Raw genomic sequence first — 26,509 nt, 5'->3', positions numbered from 1 at the left:
AAGACCCTGGACTGGACCAATCAAGATTGAAAATGTTATGTTACTTTACTATTGAATTATGGAGCGTATGTTGGGATTCTTCTATGCAAACAATATTGTGTGGGATATTACAATAGATTTTTCTTTGCATCATGTTATTCCATCTGGAGTGACTCCAAATAATGCTATTAAATAACTGAGACTTACTCTGAATCCAACCCTTCACTTCTTTTTACAAAAGTCTTGTGCCTTTCTCCATATCATAAATGTTGACTTAATGTGTACCAAGACTCCTCTGTCATCTGGTGGCCCTTCAACACGGGGGATTACTAACGACATTCACTTGGCTAGCTACATTATTAAATGTCACTTTTTTTCCCGTAACATTATATGTCTTTTTCTTTCCAAAGGGCATGCAACACTATTTTCACAGCATTAGAGCAAAGCCAAGAAGCCATTGAAATCACAAGTGAAGATCATGTGATTCAGGTTTGTTACTGCATCATGTGTGTTTCCGAGAGTGTAGTCATATGTGTCCTCATCAGTTGAGAACTGTAATTTCTGCAATTACGAGTAAAAGTATCACTGTGTGGCCCATCATAAAGAGCTATGAAACAGCTTCCAACAGTCATGGATTTCATTCATATTTGTTTGAGAATAATATCAAACTATTACTGTTAATGATTTGGTGGTCTGATGGTAGACTGGACTGTAAACCAGAAATATGTCAACTCATTCACCATAATTTATTTTTAGCATGACCCAGAGGAACTTGCTTTAGCCTGTCAGAGCTCCATTCATATCATTCTAAAATCAACTGTACTTTTTAAATCAAAGCTCCAGAAGAGCAGGTTGAAATCCCAGGCCAGTTAGCTCCCCACTAGTCTGCATGAATTCTCTCTGTGTATTTCAGGTTTACCGTCCGTTTGATCACGACTCTGAATTGGACTTGTATTCTTGAGTCCAGGACTGTGTGTAAATGTGGACTGGGGCCACTTGCCTGCTTCTTCCTCACAAACTGTTATTGACCTTATTGGCTACTTTAATTCTCTGGTCTTGCTTCTTGTCTCTTCTAGTTTTCTTTAGATGTGTTCATTTATGTATTCATGTTATGAATTTTTGTTGTTTGAATTTCTTCCTCTTGTCTTGTTTCAAGTTTTTTTTATTTTTTTTTTTATATTTTCTGCATAAAAGTTTAAATGTTTCATATCTTACATTTTGTTTTCCTGTCTCCTTTAGCTTCCTAAACTTCAAGGCTTTGTTAACTTTCTACTGACTTAAAAGAATAAATACACAGAGCAAAATTTCTTAAGTCCTCTCCACTTTTGTGTACTCTTAATTTGTTAATATAAAAGGAGGTGTTTGTTGCACTTTGTTTAGATTAAGTAATCTGTCAAATTATAATTTCTATAAAAAATGCCAGGGTTTATATTGCGTTTAATTAGCCCAACTTGTTTTGAGTTGTATTGGATTTCAGACCATCGTGGATTGCTGGGCCACACCAGCATCAGACCGCCCCATTTTACTTCTCTTGCCCTCTGTGACTGTTGTATAGTAAGTGTAGTGTAGAAGGAAGCAGATAAGGGGAGCTGTAACCAGGGCAAATGGCATGCTGAAGGAAGGGCTAGTACAGTGTCTCAGCCCATTCACACCAGCCTTGCACAGCCTATTCTGATTAAGCACATTTCTAAAGTGAATGAAGAGACAGCTATTATTTGTCAAATCAAGTATGTTTTAATGTGTAGGTTGTACAATGAAATCTAAGGAGCTATACAAGTATGGAACAGCTGAAAAAAATCACAATACAAAAAAAGAAATAAAAAAACATACAGTGCATTTGGAAAGTGCTCCGACTGCTTCACTTTCTGAACACTATCGAGTTGTAGCTTTAATTTTAAAATTGACACATTTGCTATTTTTGTCAATCATTCTACACTCAATGACCCATAATGACAAAGTAAAAACCTGTTTTCAGAAAGGCTTGCACATTTACTGAAGTTCAAAAATTGGAAATATCTCCTTAATATAAAAATACAGATCCTTAATTTTTGAACCCTTCTGGCAGCAATTACAACTTTGAATCATGTTGAAAAAGTCTGTTAAAGCTTTGCACACTTGGGGCCTCATGTATAAACGATGCATATGCACAAAAATGTTGCGTACGCCTGTTTCCATGCTCCCATCACAATGTATAAGAACTAAACTTGGCAAAAAGCCACGCACATTCTCACTTGCAGCTCCCACCCGCCCTTGCGTACACACATTTCTGCTTTGTTTTGCAAAATTGCGGCACCCAGCATTAAAGCAATGCTACTCTTTCTGTTTGGTCTCCCTTATTTCAGATTCACATTCGCTACTCTAGCAAAAATCCCTACTTGATGGAGTGCCACTGAGATGGTTGTCTTTCCTACAGGTTCTTCCATCTCAGCATAAGACTTTTGAATATCTGTTAAAGTGACTGTTGGGTCCTTGGTCACATTCATGACCAAAGCCCTTCTTGCCTGGTTATTCAATTTGGGCAGACAGACAACTCTAGTAAGAATCCTTGTGTTTCCATGCTTCTTTCATTTAACAATTATTGAACCATGTGATGTGGTTTTATATACTTTCCCTGATCTATGCCTCACCACAATTTGATCGCATAGACCTACAGAGAGCTCCTTGGATTTTATGGCTTTGTTGTTGTCCTGATAAGCAGTGTGAATTGTGGGACTTTCTATACACAAATAGACCTGAGCTTTTCTAAATAATGTCAATTCAGTTTGCCAAAGGTGGACTGTCAATCAAGTCCTAGACACATCTGAAGAGGAATTAAAGCAAACAGGATCTATCGGAGCTCAATGTGGAGTGCCATGGCAATGGGTCTGAATACTTTTAGGAATGAAAGATTTCAGTTTTTTTTATTCCTAATAAATATGCAAAATTTTCTGAAAAAATATTTTCACTTTGTCTTTATGGGATATTGTGTGTAAACTGATTACAACAAATGGCAAATCTGTGCCTTTCTAAGACAGTAAGAGCTATAGCTGCTTCAAGGACTCCACCTAGTATTTTTGTAACCCACTGGTAAAGAAGACAACAGTGCACTTCATGAATTGGACTTCCTCAGCTGCCGCTCCTGTGTAAGCAGTATGGAATAATGTAAATCTGCAAAGCCCCAATCACTAAGTGATCTTAAAGGTGTCACTTAATTTGCCAGACCATAGGACTGAACAACTTGTACAGCATGTCATATTCACTGAATGTGATAATGGAAAGCATAAAAAGAAAAAAAGACAATTATTCAAGTCTGAAAATATTACTTTGTAAGAAGAGCTACTAAGCAAAACATTTTTTTCCCCCAAAATTTTAGTGCGAAGGTGGTTAAGATTTTAAGTTTTATGGCTCACTTCTTCATTGACATAAAACTTGTAGTTCTTGAATTTCCGTGGAAATGGAATTAAAAGATTGGAAACATTGGAAGTGAAAGTTAGTTAGAAATTGGCATGCTATAAATCACAGAGCAACAGTATAAAACAGTGGCTCCCAAAATCCCTGCCAGATGGACCCTGTGGCTCCTAGTTTTTATGATCAGTATAATGCTTCCAGGACAGACTTTGGCTCTTCTTACCAACGGAACAAAGTAACTAGGGTGAGAACATTAATGGCAGAAAGGTTGGAAGGCCAGAAGAATGAGTGAGTGAGCGTGTGTGATTGAATCTTGTGATGTACTGGCACCCCATCCATGGTTGATTCCTGCCTTGTTCCTGATGCTTCTTAGATAAGAGCTAGGTCTCTACAGCCTTATAATGGAATATGTAGATTCATAAATTGGATAATTAAACAAATGCATGGTCTTCAGTGAAGCTTGTCATTCTTCAGAGTGACACTCCCAGACAATCAAGTGGGAGGAACCCATACAAGCAAATAGCCTGGATTAGTTGCAGCAGATACTTGGTCAGGTGGCTAATTGTTTTTGTGATTAAGTGAAATGAGCCAAAGCCTCTGGGCCTGTCTCAGGGAGACTCCTAGGAGGACAGATATTAATGTTAGGTGCATGAGTAGTAGGGAAGTGATGAGGGAGATTATAAACATGCAAAGAAACAGTGAGAGCACACAAAAGATAATCCACTACACTTGACAAAGTATGATGTATGGGGCACAAGTCACAGGAGGTTGTACTCAAGATCTGTAACACACTAGTGAGACCGCACCTGAGTACTGTGTACAGTTTCGGTCTCCAGGCTACAAAAAACACACAGAAGCGCTAGAAAAATTTCAGAGAAGTAAAATTAGGCTGACTTCAGGACTGTTGGGGATGGATGGATTAAAGGAGTTGAAACTGTTCAGTTTAGACAAACTGTGTTTGAAATGTTTAAAATTATGAAAGGAATTTGTTCAGGGGATCACAACTGTTTCTTGAAAGTAAGGTTCATATAACAACAGGCACACATTTGGAAACTTGTTAAGGGTAAATTTTGCACAAGCATTACAAAGTTCTTCTTCACACAGACAAATGGAATAAACAGCCAGGTAGTCTGGTAGAGACTAGAACTTTAGGGATCTTCATATCTCAACATGATGTTATTTTGGAGAAATTAGCTGGCAAAGATTGGCAAGCTATGCTGGGCTGATTGACCTGTTCTTGTTAAACTTTTTCTAATGTTCCAACTTAAAATGTCTCTCTGCTGCCTCTCTGTGTGAGCATTGGAAACCCACTTGGCCTTCCTTTGTCTGTTTTGTGTATATTGTTCTTGTTGTCATAGTACCTTTGGGGAACAATGCAAACATGAGGTGAATATGAAAACTCCACACAATGATTTCCTGAAATTTGAACCCACACACCAGGCAGACATCTATTCATTTTTTTCAATCAGTACCAAGCAATCTTTAATAAACAACATTTAATGGCCTGTGTTAGACAGAATCTTCTGCAGGGACATGTACTGGCTAGTGGAAGTTCTGGCCCACATGGAGTACTACTTGGCTACTGGCCTTTCCAGCCCATATGGTAACTGTTGGATTTCAGTTCACACGCATTTTTAATTCTGATGCTAATTCTCACTGTCTTCTTGATTCCTTTCCTTAAGTTTTTTTTTGTTTGTTTCTGTACATAGTGAGTCAAAGGGGTCTACAGTACAAATGAATAGTTGGAAATCAGGCACTGTTTGAAAGGAAGGCATGGTGGTTTATTGACTAGCACTTTTGGTTCAAGGATCCTGCCTTTAAGCTTCGATAATCCCTCAATTTGCCGTTGTCTTTGTGACATTTGCATGTTCCCCCAATGTGTCCATCTGGGTTTTCCCTCTGGGTGCTCTAGTTTCTCTTTCACAGTTGATAGTGGTGTTCAGTAAATTAGCCCCTTGTGTGTATGTAGACCATGCAGTTAACAGAGGCACATTCCAGGACTGTTTCCTTCATTGGGCTCGAGTCCCCCATAGCATTGCATTGAACTGTCATCACCTTTAACTTCATGATTATAGACGGTTTCCTTAATAATTTAAATCTAATACAGTTTTAGAACATCAGAAACTGTAGAGGCAGCTTGTCTAGATCCAGGCCTAGAGGGATATATGCAGGTTATCCATCTCTCTTTGCCAGGGTTAAAGGGTGGGAGATGTGCAGGCAATGGTGACGTTACGGGCTGGGCATACACTGTGCAATTTTCAGAAATCCTGGTCAAGTAATTACATGCACTGCACAATACAGTGGCCACTCACAAACTGTATAAACACATTTGGTCCAACTGACATGCCACATGTGGGTGTTCAAACTATACATGTACATGCCCCAGAAGGTCTGCTTTACCCATTCAAAAAAACATGATGGCCACAGACTTATCAAAATCTCAAAGAAAAGAGCTGTGTTTCTGACTTTTGCCATACTGTGCTCTAAAAGTACAAAGAAAACAAAAAGGTGTGACTGGACACATGGGTGGTGTCAGTGCGGACAATATGGTCTGTCTATTTTACAGACAGAATTGGAGATATGTTGCCTAAGTAAATTAATGTTGTGTGTGTTTATCTCTGCATGTTCTAGTAAAGGTTTCCTAAGATACTTAGTTGTTGTGTGTATTGTTACATGATATTTAGAGCTTTGAAATCAAAAAATGCGAAAGTGAGCATGACAGTGGCAACACCCAATGTACAATATACTGTGATCAATGCACAATGAAATTTTATGAAAGGCTGTTCACACTACAAGATAGCTAACTGAAATTTCTGACATACCTGTAAATCGGGCATCACAACCTCTCTCACACTGCATGTGAAATGATGGCCAAAATTCAGGCCGACTTGTCCTTAAAACCCTGCCAAAAATCACACGGTGTAAGGTTCACTCAGCAATTCCTGATCGGTAGTCCTATCACCTGGTGTTGAGACTTTAACAGGGTTGGTTACCTGTTGCAGGCATCTGCCTCACAGAGCTGTATTCAACATCCCTAACTCTGCTTAAAACTTCAGTAAACCCCTAAGTTGACATCCCTCCCCCGAACCATTGAGACCAGAGAAATTGAAGTATCTCGACCACATTAATGATAAAAGTTCATCTTATTTACTAAAGCACATACTTCTCTCCAGTCCATTTCTGGACTGATTCGTTTCTTATATCTTAGCTTTTGCTGGTGGGCCAAGTCTGCCTCGTTTTCTTGACATGCATACGTCTTGTTAGCTACTGATAATCGCATCACGTAGGGAGAAATATCCCCAACAAAATTAATTAATTAAATAAATATGCAAGTTAATAATTGTATTGTGAAATGTGACAAAAAATAAACCACAATGGTAAAGTGAGTAGCAATAATTAAGTGTGTCATTAGTTGCTTTTGTATTTCATTTCTTAATATGTTTATTATTTCTTCATTTATTTATTTTTGTTACTCTGCATGCAACATCCAATACAACTAGAAATTCAATTATTTTCACCTGTCAAAGTTGAGAGTACAGTTTGCAGTTCTGGTCACACAGTACAAGACAGACACTGAAGCTGTGCAGAGGAGATTAACCAGGACTGAATGATATGTCCTACTGTGACAGATTCAGAAAGTTAAACTTGTACACTCTCAGACAGAGGAGACTGTGTGGGGACCTAACCCATGTCTTCAAAATTCTCAAAGGTATTGATAAGGCAGATCCAGCACCAATTCTTTCACCTTAATGGTGAATCACATACTCAAGGCCATCAAAGGAAACGAGGCATTTAGGACTGAAGCTAGGAAGCACGTCTTTAAGCAAAGTGTTGTGAGAGTCTGGAACAAACTATGGAGACATGGATTTGAAGCAGAAGCCCTGACCACCTTTGTGAAGAATCTGGATGAGATATTGAGACAGCTTAGTTATTAGGTAAACAAACAAGCTCAATAGACTGAATGGTCTCATCTCGTTTGTCAAATTTCTTATGTTCTTATGAACTGGTTAATTGGTAGTGGAGTGGGCATAAATGTTTGATAATCAAGTGCTACATTTATAGGCTTACAACATCTCATCATATGCAGAAGCCTGATGACGTCCTGAATTAAAGCAGTGGCCTAGTGCATTATAGGCCAACTTTTTCTTGCATTTGCAGACACCACGGACTCGCAAAGTCACAACAAAGAGCCTGCACTTTGCTTACCATGGAAATCCAGTGGCTCAAAGTCATGCGCAATGTGAGTAAAGCGAGTGTCCCCCTTCTGACGATTCACCAATCAAAACAAAGTACTTGCCAGACCCCGCCCTCTCAACTGTGACAATTACATGAATAAAAATGAAAATTACATTTTTCATTTCAAATTGTATTTCATGTTGTCTGCGAGTCACTAAAATAAAGAAATTAGCATCAATAAACATATTTCATGACATTTATGCTCAAATATCATGTTTTCATATATTTACTATCACATTTTGCAATACATTTATTTACATATTTATTTTGTCTGAAGTATTCCTCCATAATTGCACACTTGTACCTCTACATTGAAAATCTGCGGCACTGTATAGAACAGTCACTTTAAATAAAAGTAACGTACTAGCAAGTAGATTTGAAACTCCAAATAGTATTATAGGGCAAAAATTAATCTTATAACTTAAACAAAACGTTACCAGCCAGCATGGCCTTGTGTTCTCTATAAAGCATCCTGTGATGGCCATAAATAAAATAAATATAGGTTGAATGGTTGATTAATTGGTTAATTAAGCCAAGGATTAACTAACTAAATTGTTGGGGTTTTTTTGTTGTTTTGTTAACACATGTACGGAGTTCAGAGAATTTCTGTCATGAAGCACAATTAATCTCTTATTTTAAGTTTGGCTGGGATCAAATGCCAACAGGCACTGCATCCCACCAAGGTCCAAGTTTGAGGGCCCTGCAGTTGAGACCCGGCTTGTTTATGCTTTGATCTGCCGGCTGGAACGTCAACGAGAACATCCACCTCAAAAAGGCATCCTCTAATGATGTGCAACAGAGCATGCAAAGTCAAGTCAGAACAAGCACCTACTGGTACTCCTCTATCTCATTAAAAAAAAGTCTGCCAAGCCCGTAGAGTGCAGAGAAATGTGCTTAGAGGTACATGCCTCAAATGAATGAAGAATTTTGTACTGTAGTGCTTTACGACGCCCCGTCATCATTTCTGTGTTAAGATGTCTCTCTCCCAAACATCAGACGGCTGACTTCTAAGAGAACCTTTATGTCTGTGTGTTTGTGTTCAAGGTGGGTGCCAAAGCAGGGGGTGTCTTTTGAGGCCTACTGAAGTCCTTCACATGATGAAATAACTCTTCTGTTCTGTCAGCTCGGCCTTTTCTTTATCTACTGCTGCTGTTTGGTTTTGCCATTTTTTTTATATTCGCTTGTAAATAATTCATCTGTCCCTGACTTGGCACACAAGACAGACAGTTCTGGATGTAAGCCATTAATCACAAGTTGTTCACCAACAAAGATTAAAAAGAATTAGACATTTCTCACATGATCAAATGACTAAAAAAAAGTTCCAGTATTTACCTCATGTCTCATGGATACTTGTTCTTCACAGATTGATATGTTGGGATAAAAAAACACTGCAAGACTCTAACAATGTTATCCTGTATGTTGAGTCACTGCGAGTATTCCAGAATTGGTCTCAATGGCATGTTATAGAGTTATCTGCTTGGTGCCACATACTTAGTATACACTGTGGACAATGTCAAAAAATGCCTTCTGCCTTTTATAAATGGCCTCAATGAACAGCTAAGTGCCCATAATGTTGAATTACTCATTACTGGTGGGAGGCAGATAAGCCCCTGACACTGAACATACCAATAGAAGCGCTACACTGCTGTTATCTGACAATATCATTTTTTGAACATGCTCTTCCAGTGAGAGTGCTGATGTTTCCTGCAAGGTGAATGTCATAATTTGTAAGCATCATGCAGCACTGTTGCTCACATGCACACCCACACTTGGGCACCAGGGCAATTTACAGTCAAAATCTAACTAAAGTCACTACTTTCTACACCAACCTGGCTTGGTGTGAATGTAAGGGCATTTACTATAGCCAAGTGATCCAGGCAGAGGGCGGACATCTAATTGAGGGTGCATCCTGCCTTTGTCACTTGTTTACAGGGTAGGCATTGACTCCTGGTGACATGATCAAAAAAAATTATATATATATATATATATATGATAGATAGAGAGAGAGATGATGATTAAGTAAACAATTTTGCTTTTTATAACAATCTTTTATATCAACATCATTTTAAAGTGCCTTTCTGAAATATTTCATTTCTTTATATGATTGCCATGATGGAAAGTGAAGTGACTTGCTCAGCACCATGTAGCCATTCAGAGGTGGGGGCCAAGCTGGCTACTATTAAAGGAATATTCCACTTACCCCATGTAGTTTGTATTGGTGACAGAGAAAAAAAAAATGTCATGGTTTCATAGAGAAGGAAAATAAAAGTCTGACAGAATGAGACCAAATGGTGACCATCACTGGACAACAGCAAACGATATCAGATGTCCCAGGAAAAAAAAAAACATTACTTGTTTTATATAATTTACCATCAAGTCATTCAGTTGTATACTCACAATATGCCAAACATGTCTAATTTCTTACTAAAATATTGTTAAATAAATAACTGGAAAATGAAAGTAGTACACAAACAGGAAGTCCATTCATATGGGGCCATGCTTTTGAATCGAAGACAGGACTTTTGATCAGTGAATTGGGGAGAAGTGCGGGTCTTCAGTTCACAAGCACAGGCTTACGTGAAGGGGCTTCCCTGTTTGTGGACAACTTTCATTGTCTGGACATATTTATTTAACAATATTTTAGAAAAAAGTTCATGCTTTTGCACATTGTGAACATACAACTAAATGATGTATGGAATATGTGACACAAGTAACACAAGATTTTTTTTCTGGGATATTTTAGATATTGATAGCTGTTGTCCTGTGATGGCCACCTTCTAAAAGAAAGTCAGTTATCTCTGTTCTCTATGAAAACGTGAGATTGCAATTTTTTTCTCAGCCACCGCTACAATCTTCACGGGGGTAAGTTAACATATAGAAACACAACATTTTGGGTGGAGGATTCCTTTAACATTTGAATTTAATAAGGCACTTTCTGTCATAAGCATCATGCCAAGGAAGTTCCAAGCTGCACTCTAGTAGTATTGTTGTCCTAAGGTACAATAATCAATCAGGATGGTGACCAAGCTGTCTGCCTTATAGTTTATAAGCTTCTGCTGTAGCCTTTATACTTTCCACCAGAACAGTTTATTTTATATAATTGCTTACTTTAATTAACATCATACCAAAGCATATTAGAGTAAACTGTATTGTCATATTTCTATAATGTATTCACAGCTAAACCGACTGAAGAAAATAGTTGGGGACATTGACCCCTCACCTTTATGGTTTTTAACTCGCCACCATAGTCAGGAGACTGCACTGCCTGCCAACATTTTTATTGTGTGAAATCCCTTTAAATAATCAACATGCCAGTGTGTGCGAGCTCAAACAGGTTAAGCGACTTGCTCTGGGTCATTGGAGAGGAGTTAACCAAAAGGATACGCTGCTTGCGCAGCTTGAATCTCAACAACTGCCACACATCCAGATGCACTTTTACCGCAAGTGTTTACTTATGTTGGTGGGAATGCAGCTTGATTAGGGAAAAAATTATATTATAATTATTATATATTATATTCTTGTTAGATTCAAAATTTAAAAGTTGAAAAATAAGTCTGTGCACTGTGGGAGCTACAACTGAAAGTGCTACAGTCATAATGTTCATCAGGCATATTTCTAAATTTCATATATCTTGTCGATTTTAAATTTGTTTTTATCTTATTTCTCACAGCATTTTTGTTTGCTCTTTTTTACCAGTATGTAAACCCTGCATATGAATCCTTAATGGGTTATCACCAAGGGGAATTAATAGGAAAAGACTTTACTGAAGTGCCTAAAAGTGAGAAAAATAAAGCTGATCTCCTGGAAACTATTAATTCTTGCATAAAGAAAGGAAAGGTGAGAATTCCCAGTTTGTTATACCTCTGCTGCAATCATTTATCATGAAAAATACATTGGGCTTACTTTGTCCCTGACTGGAAGCCTCTTTTCTACAATGTAGAATTAAAACTAAGTCCACTGCACTGCTAAGGCCTGTAAGGTCATATATGAAGAGGAAATATGGAGCCACACAGTAGGAGGTAGTGTTTGAAATGTAGACAGTGTAGAGTGTAGTTTGCCAGCACAAGAAAAAGAAAATACTGTAGATATACATTTTGTATGATCAATTATTATAGCTAAAAAAGTATTACCTAAGAGATAGATGAATAAATGAATAATTCAATCAATCAATCAACATTTATTTATATAGCACATATTCATACAAAAAAATGTAGCTCAAAGTGCTTTACAAAATGAATAGAAAAATAGAAGACACAATAAAAAATAAACATAAGTCAACATTAATTAACATAGAATAAGAGTAAGGTCCGATGGCCAGGGTGGACAGAAAAAACAAAAAAAAAAAACTCCAAAGGCTGGAGAAAAAAATAAAATCTGTAGGGGTTCCAGACCAAGAGATCGCCCAGTCCCCTCTGGGCAACCTACCTAACATAAGTCAAACAGTCCTCTTTGTATTTAGGGTTTTCATGGAAGGACCTGATGATGATGGTCACGTAGACTTCTGGCTAATTATAACAATTACATAGACAATGGGGAGGTACTTCAACCACCACCAGTGTGTAGCATCCACATGGATGATGCAACGGCAGCCATTTTTGCGCAAGTACACTCACCACACATGAGCTGTTAGGTGGTGAAATGGTGAAAGAAAAATAGCCAATTAGACACAGGCGATGATTAGGGGGCAGAATGGACAAGGTCATGGTGGTCAGTTATTCCAGGACATTAAGGTATACAATACTCTTTACAAAAGATGCCAGAGAATAAGGACCTCAGTTTTATGTCTCATTTGAAAGATGACACCATTATTTACAGCACAGTGTCCCCATCACTGCACTGGGGTATTGGGATCTACACACAGAACACTGGGTAGGCACCCTACTTGCCTTAACACCACCTACTCCAGCAGCAACCAAAGCTTTCTATAGTTGGACTTCAGTCTAAGTACTGGCCAGTCTCAAAAATACTTGGCTTCCGATGGATTACCTGTACTGATGTGCAGGTGGTATAAACAGATAGTAAGGAAGGAAATGGATGATATGTGATAGTTAGTAATCAGTCTTGATTCAAAAAGGGTCTTAGAAGAATCTATAGGCTCAATTTACAACAACAGCTGCAAAAGATAGGGAAGAGACACCATACTTTGACCCCAAGGGAAAATTAAAATCGGTCTATCGATCTAATTTAAATTTAATATGGGATAAACTCAAATTTAGTATTACATATTAAGTTTACTTTAAATATATTAATTTGTGGAGTTTGTTTTCTTCAGAAATTCTCTCTTAAACTGAGTGTTTTAAATTTGAGGATAATGGCACACATTTATAAAATGGGTATAGTTTGTTTTGTTTCTTCTTGATTGATACATGTGTGTTGATAAATGCTGATAATATTGACACACAGTAGTAATTTAAAACTGATCATAGATGTGAAAGCTTCTTTGGCTGAAGGTTAACTTCTAGTACCCTGTTAACAAAATGGTTACATTAGGAACCCAGCAGTGTAAATGTGCTCACAAACAAATTTTTTCAATGGAGAGTGAGTCTGTCATTCAGGAAATGCCAGACTCTTCATGACAGCAGGGCTGTTTATTCTGAATTAAACAGCGGTGTGTCCTTGAGGGAGCCTCAGCACTGCGTGGCAAAGGCACAGAAGTCTGTCTCCTGTTAATAACCACTAAAAAAGGAGATACAGTTTTGTGCTTTTAGTGTTGTCAGTTTATAAGTTCACTTCATTTTATGCTATGGTGCATTAAATAGAACTGAACTTATGTCAAATGTTGCCTCTGAAGAAACAGTTCAGTGTTTTAAATCTTGTTACAGGAATGGCAAGGAATATTTTATGCCAAAAAGAAAAATGGAGATAGCATACAACAAAATGTGAAGATTATCCCTGTTATTGGGCAGGGAGGGTAAGTACTTGTCCATCTCAGTCTACTGTATAGTGCCATTCATATCTATGTATCTGTATGTCTGTCTAAGGTATAGTTGCATTTCTGTCTATCAGTGTAAAACACAGATTATAAATGGGAAGTATTGACTTGAATACATTTCACCTTCATGAAATTAATTTCTTCTGTGTCTTTTTCAGAAAAATTAGACACTATGTGTCTATTAAACGGCCTTTAAATGACAATAATAAGGTAACAATGCATGTTACTCTTTTATGGTCTAATTTGTACGTTTACCCAATGATTTTGTCTAGATATTCCTAAACTATTGCTTTTTTTTTTCAATTGGGCAGGCTGATAAAGCAAATGAACGTGTACAAGCAGAATCTCAAACAGGTAAATGTCAAGGCAGCTATTTCAATATAGAAAGGAGATAGAATGTCTCTAAATTGAGTAGAGTTTGTAACCAGAACAAAGGAAAAAAATCTAAAATTGTGAGTTGGGAAGATTAAACACAAAAACCACAAGATGACAAAAACCTTGGTGTTAGGATCAACTCAGCACTTTTGATATCAGGATGAAATCAGCAGACAAACAGGAAGCTGTATTTTGTGTGCCGTGTGCATGCATATACACACACACTTTTAACGGAGTAAAGAAAATTAGAATTTCCTGATGTAATTTTTACTAACTTTAAAATAAGTCCTACAATTGTACTTGAATCTGGGTGTGAAATGAATTATTGTCATATGAATTTAACATAGTCAAGGGAGTTAACATCTAGGATCTGTAGCCATACACACAACATTCCTGAAACTAGTGCATTTTTATAATAACTATCATTTTGTTCACATTTGTAAAGTATACTCCTTACTATAAGAGAACTGACAGAATAAGTAAATTGTTTCTGTACACATGGTGTGTATGTGGTGGCTTTAGGGTTAGGAATGCTTGAGTTTTGCATTCCAATTCTTATTTCATGTTAATAAACATCAGTCATCATTCAGGTACTTTAAAATCTCAAAATCAATTCAGAAGAAACCGTAAGAAAATAAAAAGTAGCTACGTGTACTGGCATTCCTTTTTGCTCACTTCCTTTTACTTAAGCGAGAAGGTTAGCTAATTTATATTCTAAAAAATGAGCGTAAATGTAATCAAAAGATTCACTCTTCTTGCTTCTAGATATCCAGTCATGTAAGCACAAAGACAGAAGGAAAGGTTCATTAGATGTTCGATCTACAACGTCACGAGGGAGTGATGGTAAGTCAGGATGCTTCTTCTTTTTGCTGTGTTGTGGGGCTGTTTGGACTTACTATGTCAGTTTCAGGAACAACAATATAAATCTTCCTGACAGCATTTGTGTGCATTTCCTCTCAATCGGTGGATCTCAAGTTCAGTCTTAGAAGTCTGCGTGGCTGCAAGCTTTTGTTCTAACCGGTTTCTCAATCACTCAGTCATTGTTACCTTTAATTGACCTATTTGTGCAATTAGATGACCCTTCCTTTTATTTTGCATTTAGAAAAGTACAATAGTGACTGATGTACACCTATATCACATTAAAACATATTTGTATTATTTTCTTTAAGTGCTTACTTTGTTTTATTTTTTAATTCTCTTTTTCTGTGGAGTTTGCTTTCCTATTTGTATCTGAATACTGGCAATTAAATGTTGACCAGAGCAGAGACCCACACAATTGACTCTGAAAAGAGCAGCCACTTCAGTGTTACCTCCTTGAGTGACTACTAATAAATACTTGTAATTGTCTAAATCAGCATAACATTACAAAATAAACAGAAAGGAAAAAGAATTACTGTAAATCTTACCCGCTTAGCACATGGAAATTTCTGCTCCATTCAATAAAAACATAGGCATAACCAGTTTGTAATTTCTGGATGGATGCAAGCAAGCATAAAAACTGGGAAATAATGGCTTTCTCAGTTAAGCTAGGAGAAATGGGATGAGACACAAACCTGCAGTGACAGGGGACCCCCAGGTATAACCTTGAGTACTGTTGTGCTAGATAACCATCACTTCCAGCTCCAGTTACCATAACTTGTATTTTGCTTTAGTGCATTATTTACTTGTCTGGCCAAATGTGTAAGCCATCATCCAGATTCAACAGCCATGTTAGCGCAGTTGTCAGCATGACAGAAACAGAACTTCCCTCACATTATTATTATATGAGGAGCACAGCAATGTAGAAAAGCTTCTCTGTTCACTTTGCCCCACTTTCCTTTTATGAAAATCCAATTGTGTAGTCTGATTTATTTTGTATTATTTTTCTTTTAGGTAGTTCACAGAGAAGGCACTCCTCCATGGCTCGGATACATTCTATGACCATTGAAGCTCCAATTACTAAGGTAGATATTTCAACTAGAGACAAGAAATGATTTCAACAAAATTTAAAATGTTTTTTTTTTAATCAAAATTCAACTTTATGAATTTTAAAAATAGCTACTTTCAGAAATATAAGTAACCTTTGCAGTATGGTTTGGTAAACAAATTATTATAAATATTTGTATTATGTTGAGACATTAATATTACCAACCCACCTTTCACACTATTGTTTAGAGTCTAGAGTGAAAAGCATCACAACACAGAAGTATAGAGGTTTAAGAAGTTATACATATTATATATAAAACATATGACATAATATTCTAAAACCTGCTTAATCCAGTTCCAGGTCACAAGTGGCCTGAGCACTTGACGTAGAGCAGAAAATGCCCTGGATTAGTGCCCATCCATCACAGGCTCCACATACATTGATGACAAGTTAAACTAGCCTGCTCTTTTTTGGGGCTATGGGAGGAAATCCAGACCGAGGGTTATAACATTGCAAATTTTCAGTGGATAACCTTGTAAAAATAGCTTGGCAAAGTTGAAAGGATAAAATGTTTTTGGAAAACGGAATACCCCCGGCTGTTGTCTGTGTGAAGCTTGCATGTTCTCTGCATATCTTCCTCTGATAAATGCAGTATTCCTCTTACATGCCTGTAGACGTGGAGTTAGATTCATTGGCATTTCCAGATTCTCCCTTTGTGAGCATATGTGTCTACATAAGTGGGCCTTTGATAGACCACCACCCCACCCAGGGCTACCTTGTATTCAATATATAACCTAAGGATAAGCTCTGCCCCCCATGCATGATAATGGTTAATCTAAGGCTGTGTCAGGTTTTAAGAAAAAAGAGCAGGTGCTTAGAGCACCAAGGAAAGGTGGGGCACCACCACAGCAGGGATTTTACTCTAGTTATTTAACTGCCACACACTACTTTATTTGAATTCTTTGTAATTGTCCTTATCTGCCAGGTTCGACTTTTATTTTTTACTATTTAAAAAAAAAAAATTCTTTGGGCATGGTGAACGACAAAAGGTTTAAAAGATTGGTTTGAAGGTATCATCAGATATCACATTTGTTTCCATCACATGGTGTAAGAGTTTTGCTTACATCGAGTGTAAACACAGCTCTCTTGGTCTGGCAAGCATTCAGCTCATCAGCTAATTTGTGTAACAGACCCATACGTGCTTTATTTTATTACAACTTTCACTGATTTTTCAAATAAGTTTTAATCTCTTATTTCAGCTTCAGCACTTACTGACTCTTAAAATCTTGTCAGTTAAGCAATAGAGGGGCTGAATGGGGCACCATTAATGGGTTGAGCTTAGAACATCACTTGATTGGATGTAACGTAATGTACTGTACTGCATGTTTACTTTATAGCTTGTAATAACACCTGTTACAAAAGTTCAATAAGAGAATATTATTATTATTATTATTATTATATGGGTTTACTGATAGTAATAATAATAAGTACTGTTTATACAACTTTTCACCACTCCTTTGGGGTGTTGATTCTCCTTTGGAAACCACATTTGCTTTGCTGCTTAACCATTTTCTTTGGGGAAAAAAACTTGTTTTCTCACAAAACAAAAAAACTACACTGAATTATGAAGGGGTAATCCTTTAGCTCAACATTTCTTGCCATGCACACTCATTTTTAAGAGACATGCTTGTCTGAAGGTAAACCACATTCTTGATCACTGTCAGGCATACTCACACTGTCATCACTTCCAGTCACTAAATTTAGGATGCACCTCAAGAGCAAGATGTTATTGCCAGGACAGTGCAATGGCACGGTCATTAGTGCTGTCACCACATGGACCCAGCATTCTGGATTTGAATTCTAAGTCGAGGCATTGTCTGCATGTCACTGCCTGGGTTTTCCTTTGGGATTTTCTTTTCACATCCTCAAAGATATGCATAGTACGTTAACTGCCCAGCTTATATGGGTAAGTGAACCAGAAAAAGCAGTTGAATTCTCTTTTTTTCCTACTTTGACCTTCCTGGCCTGTCTCCCTGGAACTTCCAGTGACCTTTCTTGGAAATTTGCAGTCTGATACACTTCCAGTCCCCACCTTAAAAAAAAAAAGAAAGAAAGAAAGAAAGAACCATGCACAAGTTCTCAGTCCTTCTGGTGGTTTCTTGTGCTTCCAGCTCATTATTATCAAGTATGCATAGCAAACTGTAATACCACCCATAAGATGGATTGTAATCCGCTGTTATCTCTGTCACTAACTGTACACATGAATACTTGTGTTGTTTACAATTTTTTGGCCTTGTTCTAAATAGGATTGCAATTCAGGCAATGTTTTTCTTGTGTGTGTAAATAAATAAATAAATAAATAAATAAAAGGGCTGCTGTTCGATTAATAAATGACTCAGAATCACTCACAGGATACATTTTTTTTTATCAAAATTAACTGCATTTGAATCAAAGTTTTACATATTTTCTTTCAAGCATATTAGTTATTTCTGCTTTACAGAAAAAATATTAAGTGATTACCTCCTAATACAAACACAGACTGCCAGCCATCCATCCATGTGAATGCAGTATGCAGTGCATTAAAGAAGAACAGGATTTCATCAATCTGCTTAGAAATAGCACAGTCAAGATCACATATCTGCAACATTGGTCCTGAAGGGCGTAGTGGCTGTAGGTCTTTGTTTAATTAGAAACCAACCCTTGCCAATAGCAGATCTTATTTAATTTGATGGCTTGTTAGTGGTTTCATTTCGTCATGCCAGGTCTTTCTTATACTGAAGAGTTTTCCCTTCTCAAGGATATCAGTCAAATTCAGCCTGGCGAATTAGTAGTTTTCAGTCCTTCAGTTTTCTCTTTTCAGTTTCCTTCCAACTGTTTTATTAAACCAGACAGTATGAGGAATTAAATACGGGTGTAAGTGGAGTCTAGGTGGAGAACAGCTGGTTCCATTTTCATTTGCACCTTATTGCTAATAAGAAGCCATTAAAAACAGTGAATGCAGTCAGTTAAGACTGCAATAAGGATGGGGGGGAGGATACTAACAAGCGAGACCACTAACTCAATCCATCTTCCTGAACTGTTTATCCAGGGAAGGGTCATAGGACAACAGAGAGACAACTAAAATGAAGCCTAAAATGTTGCAATAAGTGTTTCAACAACAATTGTCTTCACATTAAGAAATTGGGTTGGAACAAAAACTTGCAGTCACGCTCCTGGACAAACTTTGCAGACCCCTGGTCAAGCTGAATTGTGAACTCCACACAAGCTCAGAGCCCTAAACTTTTCATAGGAAGGTAGTAAGAAATATCTGTCAATATACTGGGAGTTCCCAAAAAAGATTCCCAGCGTGCATGTGATCCTCCAAGATTTTGGAGAGGACCATCAGGCTTGGTGGCTGAAGTATAAAAGTACATTTCACTAGAGGGAGCGCTATACTGGCTGCCTCAAGGTTTCTACTTGGCATCCAGGATGCCAAAAGTAGTGGCAAAGGTAAAAAAAAGCCCCTTCTATTTAAAAAAAGAGGAATCTGGGAGTTGAGAGAAACAAGGGCATAGCCAATAGCCAAAGAGAATTGAGGGTACTTGGACAGAATGGTGTGGGAGGTGACAATGAAATAGTTTATTCTAGTACTGTGTAAGGAAGTGATTAAACCAGTGTACTGACTAGGTCTGTTAGTCAGACTAAGAGGAGTCATGTTTGTTGCTTTATTCTTATTTATTTGTACTTTGTATCCTCTCTTTGTTTCTTCTTAGTGTTTGCTTTACTTCCTCATTGAACAGCCCTTTTATGGTACTTTGGTCTCCTCGCCATTCACTCTGTGCTTGAAAATGGCTTGACAGCTCCCCCTATCTTTCACAACTGTCAGTGACCGCTCAAAGTAAATCCTGCATCAGCTATTAGAAGAGAAGTTGGCAGCTGACTAATATTCGCATCTAGCGCTACCTTCAGTAATTTAATTCATTACTATTTTTCTTTGAAGCAGTTGTTACATAAAAGTCAGCACCATTCTGATGAAGTATTTAAGGCCATTCATGTAAAACGATGAATTAAACGGTGCAGCAGAGTTTTGGTAAAAGCCTTGCCGATTCATTATTTTCTGTGCCCTGCCTCAAGGATTCAAGTAAATTCAAAAACAAAAATGAATAAATATATGTTTAAGCATAATGCCACCATTTTAAAGCCTTTCTTTTTCATACTTTTAATTCAGGTAATTAATATCATAAATGCTGCACAAGAAAGTAGCCCGATGCCTGTGGCAGAAGCCTTAGACCGAGTGCTGGAGATCCTGCGAACCACTGAGCTTTATTCTCCACAGCTGGGAACCAAAGATGAAGATCCACATACAAGTGACCTTGTTGGGGGTCTTATGTCAGTAAGTTGATTTTCAGTTACGTGAACTGTTTGCATGCACAAACACACGCACTCATACATATATTGGTGTCACTGTCTACAGCCAGATGTTGCACAGACACTATTTAGAAGACTAACAGAATGTTGAGTTATACGGCTCAATGTGTCAAGTACACATCACAGGAGGTTACATTAGTGCTTTACAACACACTAGTGAGACCTCAGCTGGAGTACAAATACAATTTGTAAAATTATGAAGGGAATTAGAAGAGTAGATCCAGGCTGTTACTTTAACATGAGCTCAAGAAGAACACAGAAAGACAGTTGGAAACTATGAAGGGTACATTTCTGACAAACGTTGAGAAGTGTTTCTTCACACCATAGACGCACAGAGTAAATCTCCAAGCAGTGTGGTTGTCAACAGGACTTTAAGAAGCGTCAGAGCTAGATGACGTTTTTTTGGAGGAATTAGGTGGATAGGATTGGCAAGTTTTGTTGTGCCAAATGGCCTGATTTCATCAAATGTTTCAGTGTTTGTAATATAGATGGAAAAAGAAACACAACACTCTTTGTTAGACTTAGATTTTAGCCTTATTTCATGTATTATTAATAAACAAATGACAACAAAACAGTAGAAAAATAAGAACCACATGAAAACAATGTCAGCTCTGAATGTGAACAACCGTCATCTTGCAGTCCTTCAGTGCCTTATGTGACCACCTGTTACAGCCACCACTGCTGGACAGCTGTGATAACCAATGGGCCTTTGAAGCTGCACTTGTCAGAGGTTAGTCCATTCCTGTGCAATGGCCTAACAAAGTTGCTGGTCAACAGCAGGTAAAGATGCAGTGGTGGGCTTGTCAGAGGTGCTTTGTGGGGTCCTGAAGGGAAGGCAGGCCAAGGCAATATATGTACACCAGCATTCATTCATCAGGGTGGTTGTGACTATAACCAATGTGTGTGGCCTGAAAAAGTCTTTCTGACCTTGTAGGGTCAGAGGTCTTGGAGGTTTGAGCAGAGAGCCTGTGACAGGTCACCTTGCTTTATGCCCGGCGACATAGAACTTCTTTCTTACTGTCCTGTCACTGATATAAGAAATGTAAATGCCAGCGGTTTCAGCAGCAATACAGGTGGAAATATGATACAATCTCTTACAAGGACCAGCCCAATGTGCCAGTCCTACTCTGGTATGGTCACTGTACATTCTGTGGGTCAGCTGAGTCAATAACCCAACACATTCAGTGTCAGATTTACTTGTTGACAGAAGAGAAGAGGATGAAGGATGCTGGCAGACCTATTACTCAAACCAGGTCTGCATCTGCTTTTCTGTGGACATGTACTACTCAAAGGCAATTTCAATTTTAACATAATCATGATCCCAAGAACTATTTTAACTAAGAACTGTCATCAAAACAATTTTGATTAAATGAACAGCAGTGATGCTGGAGTACTAGCCATGTGATTTAAAGTTATGAGTCATAACTAGAAGTATGTGCCACTTTGGGCAGACATCCTACTCTCCATCAGATGAATTAATACCAATATAATATACCTCATACTCCAAATCAAAGAACATCATCAGGTCAACAAAACAAAAAAGCTAATAAAAACATTAATGACCTAAACACCACAGAGGACGCTAAAGGCATAATATATTATGCACGTATTCTATTAATCAAATGCTACATGAATGACACAGTCAACACCAGATCAGAGAACCACCAAAGCAGGTAACAAATGTATGTACAGTATGAACAATTTAAACACAGCAGCAGGTGTGGGATATGTGCACATACAGCCTAGCAGAGGGAAAAAGACGAAAACAAAAACTCACCCAGCATGAACTTTACTGAAGTAGCTCAGTGTGTCAATGGTATTCTTTGTCTGCATTATAAGAGTTCTTCCCAGTCTTGTCTGTAATAAAAGTAGCCAGGGTTCCGTTTCAAGCATTTTCTAGGTTGTGCACTGATGCCGTCTGTGCTATAACTGTTATGATCTACATTAATGCTTTCAGACATGCATACATACAAGTTTCCACCCAAGGCCAATGTCGTATTACATAATGCCTACTCATAGGGCATGCCAGATGTGCAGATGCCACTGGTGATCTCATCACTGGACCATGTAAATTTAAACAACTGAAAAATCACAGGGTGTGTTAAATTACATGACAGTGTGTAGACTTTCTCCAACACAGTTGTGTTTGCCCCTTTTTTTGACAATCAACAGTGTGCTACCTGACGGAGCCGGTGCTGTATGAAAGGTTGACTGGTATGGCAAGTTCAGTTGCAGTCTTGGCATTTTTTTTTCCTTTTCATTTTGTTGTGGTATGTAAAATACAAGACATCAGACAGACAGGCATGTCTTATGTTTGTGAGGTCCAAAACACACGGCATTTTGGTAAAACTGCATGAGCGTCTATCAAGAGCTCTCTAACGACTGGAGGAACTGAGGAAGGAGAATATACATTTTTCCACTCGACATAACATTGGCCTGCACAGCTATACATATAAAAAATCAATTGCTGAATTTTTTATCTTACCGTTTTTCAGGATGGATTACGGAGATTATCAGGGAATGAGTATATCTTCGCAACAAAACGTAGGTATCTTTTATTTATTTATTTGCTGTTTTAAAAATTTGTAGTTTTTTTCCTTTTCTGCATAGGTTGCTACTTGTATGTGAACTACCATAAATGTACATAAATTAAATGAAAGTAAATGTAACTAAAGATTCCCTTGGAATCAATAAAGTATCATGCTGCATTTATTACCAGTAATATTCTGCTGACCATTTAGCTTTAAAAACACATAAAAATCTAAAAAAATAAATTGAATCATCATCAAATGTGTTTTCTTTCCCCTCAAAAAGAAACCCATCACATAGCTGGTCATCTCATCACTCCACTCTCACTGAATGACATCCCACCCCGTGTAGCACAGACTATGGAAAATGAAGAGTCCTGGGATTTTGACATTTTCAATTTGGAAGGTGCAACTCTGAAAAGGTTAGTTTATTTGCATATTAATACCACCAAAGACAGCCAAGCAGAGCCTTTGTTTTCTTGAGAATGGTCCCCAGAAAGATTCAAATGCTGTCATTATTGTGTAATTGAATATGTTTCCTTCCACGATCATGACATTCACCCATTTTAAATTTTCATAAATGCAGTTTTGTTGGTTGTCTTTACCATCCATGAAGTACAGTTTCCACTTTTAGAGTGCACAGGTTAATGAGAAGAGTGTTTGTGTGGCATGTCCTACAACCACCAATATTATCAGAATGGCTCCTTGCTTTTAATTTATGATCTGCCCTTCTCGGTTAGAATTGTTTTAAAGATTGATAAATGAAGGCCAGCGGGGTAAGCCCTGATTAGTACCACTGCCTCTCAGCTCCACAGTTCAGGGTTTAAATCCTAACATGGACACTCTCCATATGCACTCCGCACATTCCTGAAGCAGTGTGTATTTTTTTCCTCAAGTTGCTCTTAATTTTTCTATTCATAGCATAAACATTTGTGTTTGGTAAATGGACATGCAGTATCTAAACTAGCACAGTGTAAGTGGGCATGCGAGTATGATCTTGAGTGGGCCCTGTCATTCTGTGTTTCTTTTCTGCCTTGTGCCCAATGCAAACCTCAACTGGAGAAAGCAATTTTGAAAATACACTAATGAACTTTTCATTTATCATTTAGAATTCAGCATCATCCATTTGCAAGCACTTTTATTATGTCTGCCATAATGTATTTTTTATTATGCTAAACTACCTGGTAGTTACAGTAACTGGTTGCTACATCATTCCCTAAACAGATCATAACCACATTGTTACTGAATTAGTAAATGCCACATACTTTCATTCAGTTTATCCTACTCCTTTTCAGTCCCTATGGGACAGGCACGTGTGAGATATCTGTGTTAAAGCCAAACCCTTTTGTTGTATCATAAGGCAACCTCAGATTGTTATTTTTGTTAAATAGGCTCAGTCAGAATCAAAATCATTTGGATTCATATTGTGTTTAATATTTTAATTTTAATATTTTCAGATAAAGACCTCATTCTGTTAATTATTTGATTCATTACATGATAATTTTTTTACAGCTGCCCAAAAAACACACAAAATGAAAGTCTAATTCCTGTTTTCAATATGCATAAGTTATGAAAGAACATTTACTTTGTGTACAGAACACACCATTATAAGCCACTTGAAGTACAGTACTTTACTGAATAAAAACACAATGAAGCTCCATTCCCTTGTATTGATTTGTACTGTATTTTTAATCTGCTTTTAGCACACAGTGCACTCTAGTGTTAAGGCACTGAACTGCAAAATGTTCAGCTCAGTCATCCCTATCGACTCACTGTGTGACCCTGGGCAAGTCAATCAACCCTCCAGGGCTTTAACTGTGAAAATACGGAAACAGACATATTATAAAGAACAAGTAACACGCCTTACCATAACTATCACTGTGGAAGGGTGTCACATACAAAGTTTATATTTTAAAGTAATTAAAACCAATGTAAAGCTGGAGGGTGAGCCTGAAATGCAGAGTCCCAAACCCACCAAAATAGCAGGGTGTTAAGGGGGACTGCAAGGACACCAAGTGCCTCCCCTCAGGATTATAGCTGATCCATACAGGGACATTAAAAGTTAAAGGGTTTCAGAGTCTCTTTTCAAAGGCAGAAACATTTCAGGCAGTCCAGGTTGCTTGACCACTTACAGGAGTACAGGTAGAGCCACCTGCATCCTGACCCCAAGACCATAGACTAACATTCTTAGCATCAGAAGTGGCCCCAGGAATTTCCTTAGTGAGTTATTCAGTCTTTGTCTACAGTCAGCCAGTGAGCTGCAGTGACTGGCAGCAATACAGGAAGGTCTGAGATCTGATAATCTGAGGTCACCCTGCAAATTAAAAAAAGTTTGATGGGAATCTAGGGGGGAAACACGTCTGGAAATGAAAAGGTTAATTTCTTGTCTCTTTGTTTTAGTACTTTTTGTTCTCCCATTGACCATCCCACCTCTTTTTATCTGTTTAATAAAAGCACCATGTGCCTACATGCCATGTTAAAGGAAATAATTCTTAGATCTTGACATTTGTTTGCACTAAATTAGTTTTGGAATTTGACCTAATAACATGTAACATAAAAAAATAAGCAAAGATTTCTGTAAATCGTGAAAGGAAGTAAATAGCTTTTATCCAACCATATTTCCTCTTCTCTTATTTAGAAAGTGGACAAATAGAAGAGTTCAGTTTTACTTACAGTGCAACTTACTGTATTTTGTACTTTAATTGTTTGTGCCAATGTTTAATTTTTTCTAGGCCATTGGTTTACCTGGGTCTTAAAGTGTTTTCACGTTTTGGAGTCTGTGAATTCCTGAACTGCTCTGAAGCAACACTGAGGTCCTGGCTGCAAGTAATTGAAGCAAATTATCACTCCTCCAACTCCTACCACAACTCAACACACTCAGCTGATGTTTTGCATGCAACGGCCTATTTTCTGTGTAAAGAAAGGGTCAAGGTAAGCTGAGCTGTATCTTTTTTATGTTAAATGTTAATCTTAAAGTGATCATTGCAAACTCACAAATTCTTAAAATACTGGAGGATAAGCAGGATTGTACCATAATATAAAACAGGAGAGAGTTCAGAGTCCAATAATTTTATACCAATGGCAAGTAAACAATCAATCTCATAAAAAGATGACAATGCAGCCCAGGCAGTTCAGGTATCCGGCAGGGAGATTCTGCTTTATTAACAAGCTTGAGTTACATAAATGAACAGTGAGAAATACAAATAGCAGTAGTGCTTATGGTATCACCTACCCTGACTTTCAAAAACATTTTAAACATGTCATCCCATGAAAATCGCATCATCAAGCTGCAAACAGTGGGGATTCAGGAGGTGGGCACAGTACGAGTCTAAACATAGACAATGAAGGGATATGGTGGTATTTTTCTGAATTGTGCGGGGTTTAGTATTGGTCAATACTGGTGCCACTGCTCATTTTGCATTTATATAGGTTATTACAAGTGTTGAAAATCAGTTACATTCACTGGCGATAGTAGATCAGTCAGACTAGCATATGAACCTTGCAGGTATTGATATACCATAAAGTATGTAGAGAAGTAGGTCAAAAGTCATGTAGAAACTAAGTTCCATATCAATAAATGTAAACATTTTGTACATAACATCTAAAACTACCGCATGAACATCTAAAACTACTGCATAAATGTACATTCACACAGTTTATTGCAGCTACAAAATACACCTTGTAGCAATCCTTTTAGACTTATTGTCTGAAACCTATGAAAGCATTTGCAGTAAATAATTGAATAAACAGAGTGAAACA

General features: G+C 37.6%; 1 protein-coding gene across 3 annotated transcripts in view; it reads left to right on the top strand.

Annotated features, from left to right (window-relative positions):
* The window catches only part of pde8a (phosphodiesterase 8A), a 291,906-nt gene that overhangs the window by 238,176 nt on the left and 27,221 nt on the right, over nucleotides 1-26,509 (top strand). For all 3 annotated transcript variants that reach the window (XM_039772804.1, XM_039772803.1, XM_039772805.1), the window contains 11 exons: nucleotides 390-468; nucleotides 11,299-11,439; nucleotides 13,425-13,513; nucleotides 13,693-13,744; nucleotides 13,846-13,888; nucleotides 14,675-14,752; nucleotides 15,782-15,852; nucleotides 20,023-20,187; nucleotides 22,718-22,766; nucleotides 23,037-23,172; nucleotides 25,483-25,681. In XM_039772804.1, coding sequence (XP_039628738.1) covers nucleotides 390-468; nucleotides 11,299-11,439; nucleotides 13,425-13,513; nucleotides 13,693-13,744; nucleotides 13,846-13,888; nucleotides 14,675-14,752; nucleotides 15,782-15,852; nucleotides 20,023-20,187; nucleotides 22,718-22,766; nucleotides 23,037-23,172; nucleotides 25,483-25,681 — 1,102 coding nt within the window. The remainder of the gene's footprint in view (nucleotides 1-389; nucleotides 469-11,298; nucleotides 11,440-13,424; nucleotides 13,514-13,692; nucleotides 13,745-13,845; nucleotides 13,889-14,674; nucleotides 14,753-15,781; nucleotides 15,853-20,022; nucleotides 20,188-22,717; nucleotides 22,767-23,036; nucleotides 23,173-25,482; nucleotides 25,682-26,509) is intronic.

Source organism: Polypterus senegalus, chromosome 12 (assembly GCF_016835505.1).
Source record: "Polypterus senegalus isolate Bchr_013 chromosome 12, ASM1683550v1, whole genome shotgun sequence".
Taxonomy (NCBI): domain Eukaryota; kingdom Metazoa; phylum Chordata; class Cladistia; order Polypteriformes; family Polypteridae; genus Polypterus; species Polypterus senegalus.
The sequence above is the reverse complement of the archived record's forward strand: the minus strand, read 5'-3'. Positions and strand labels throughout refer to the sequence as shown.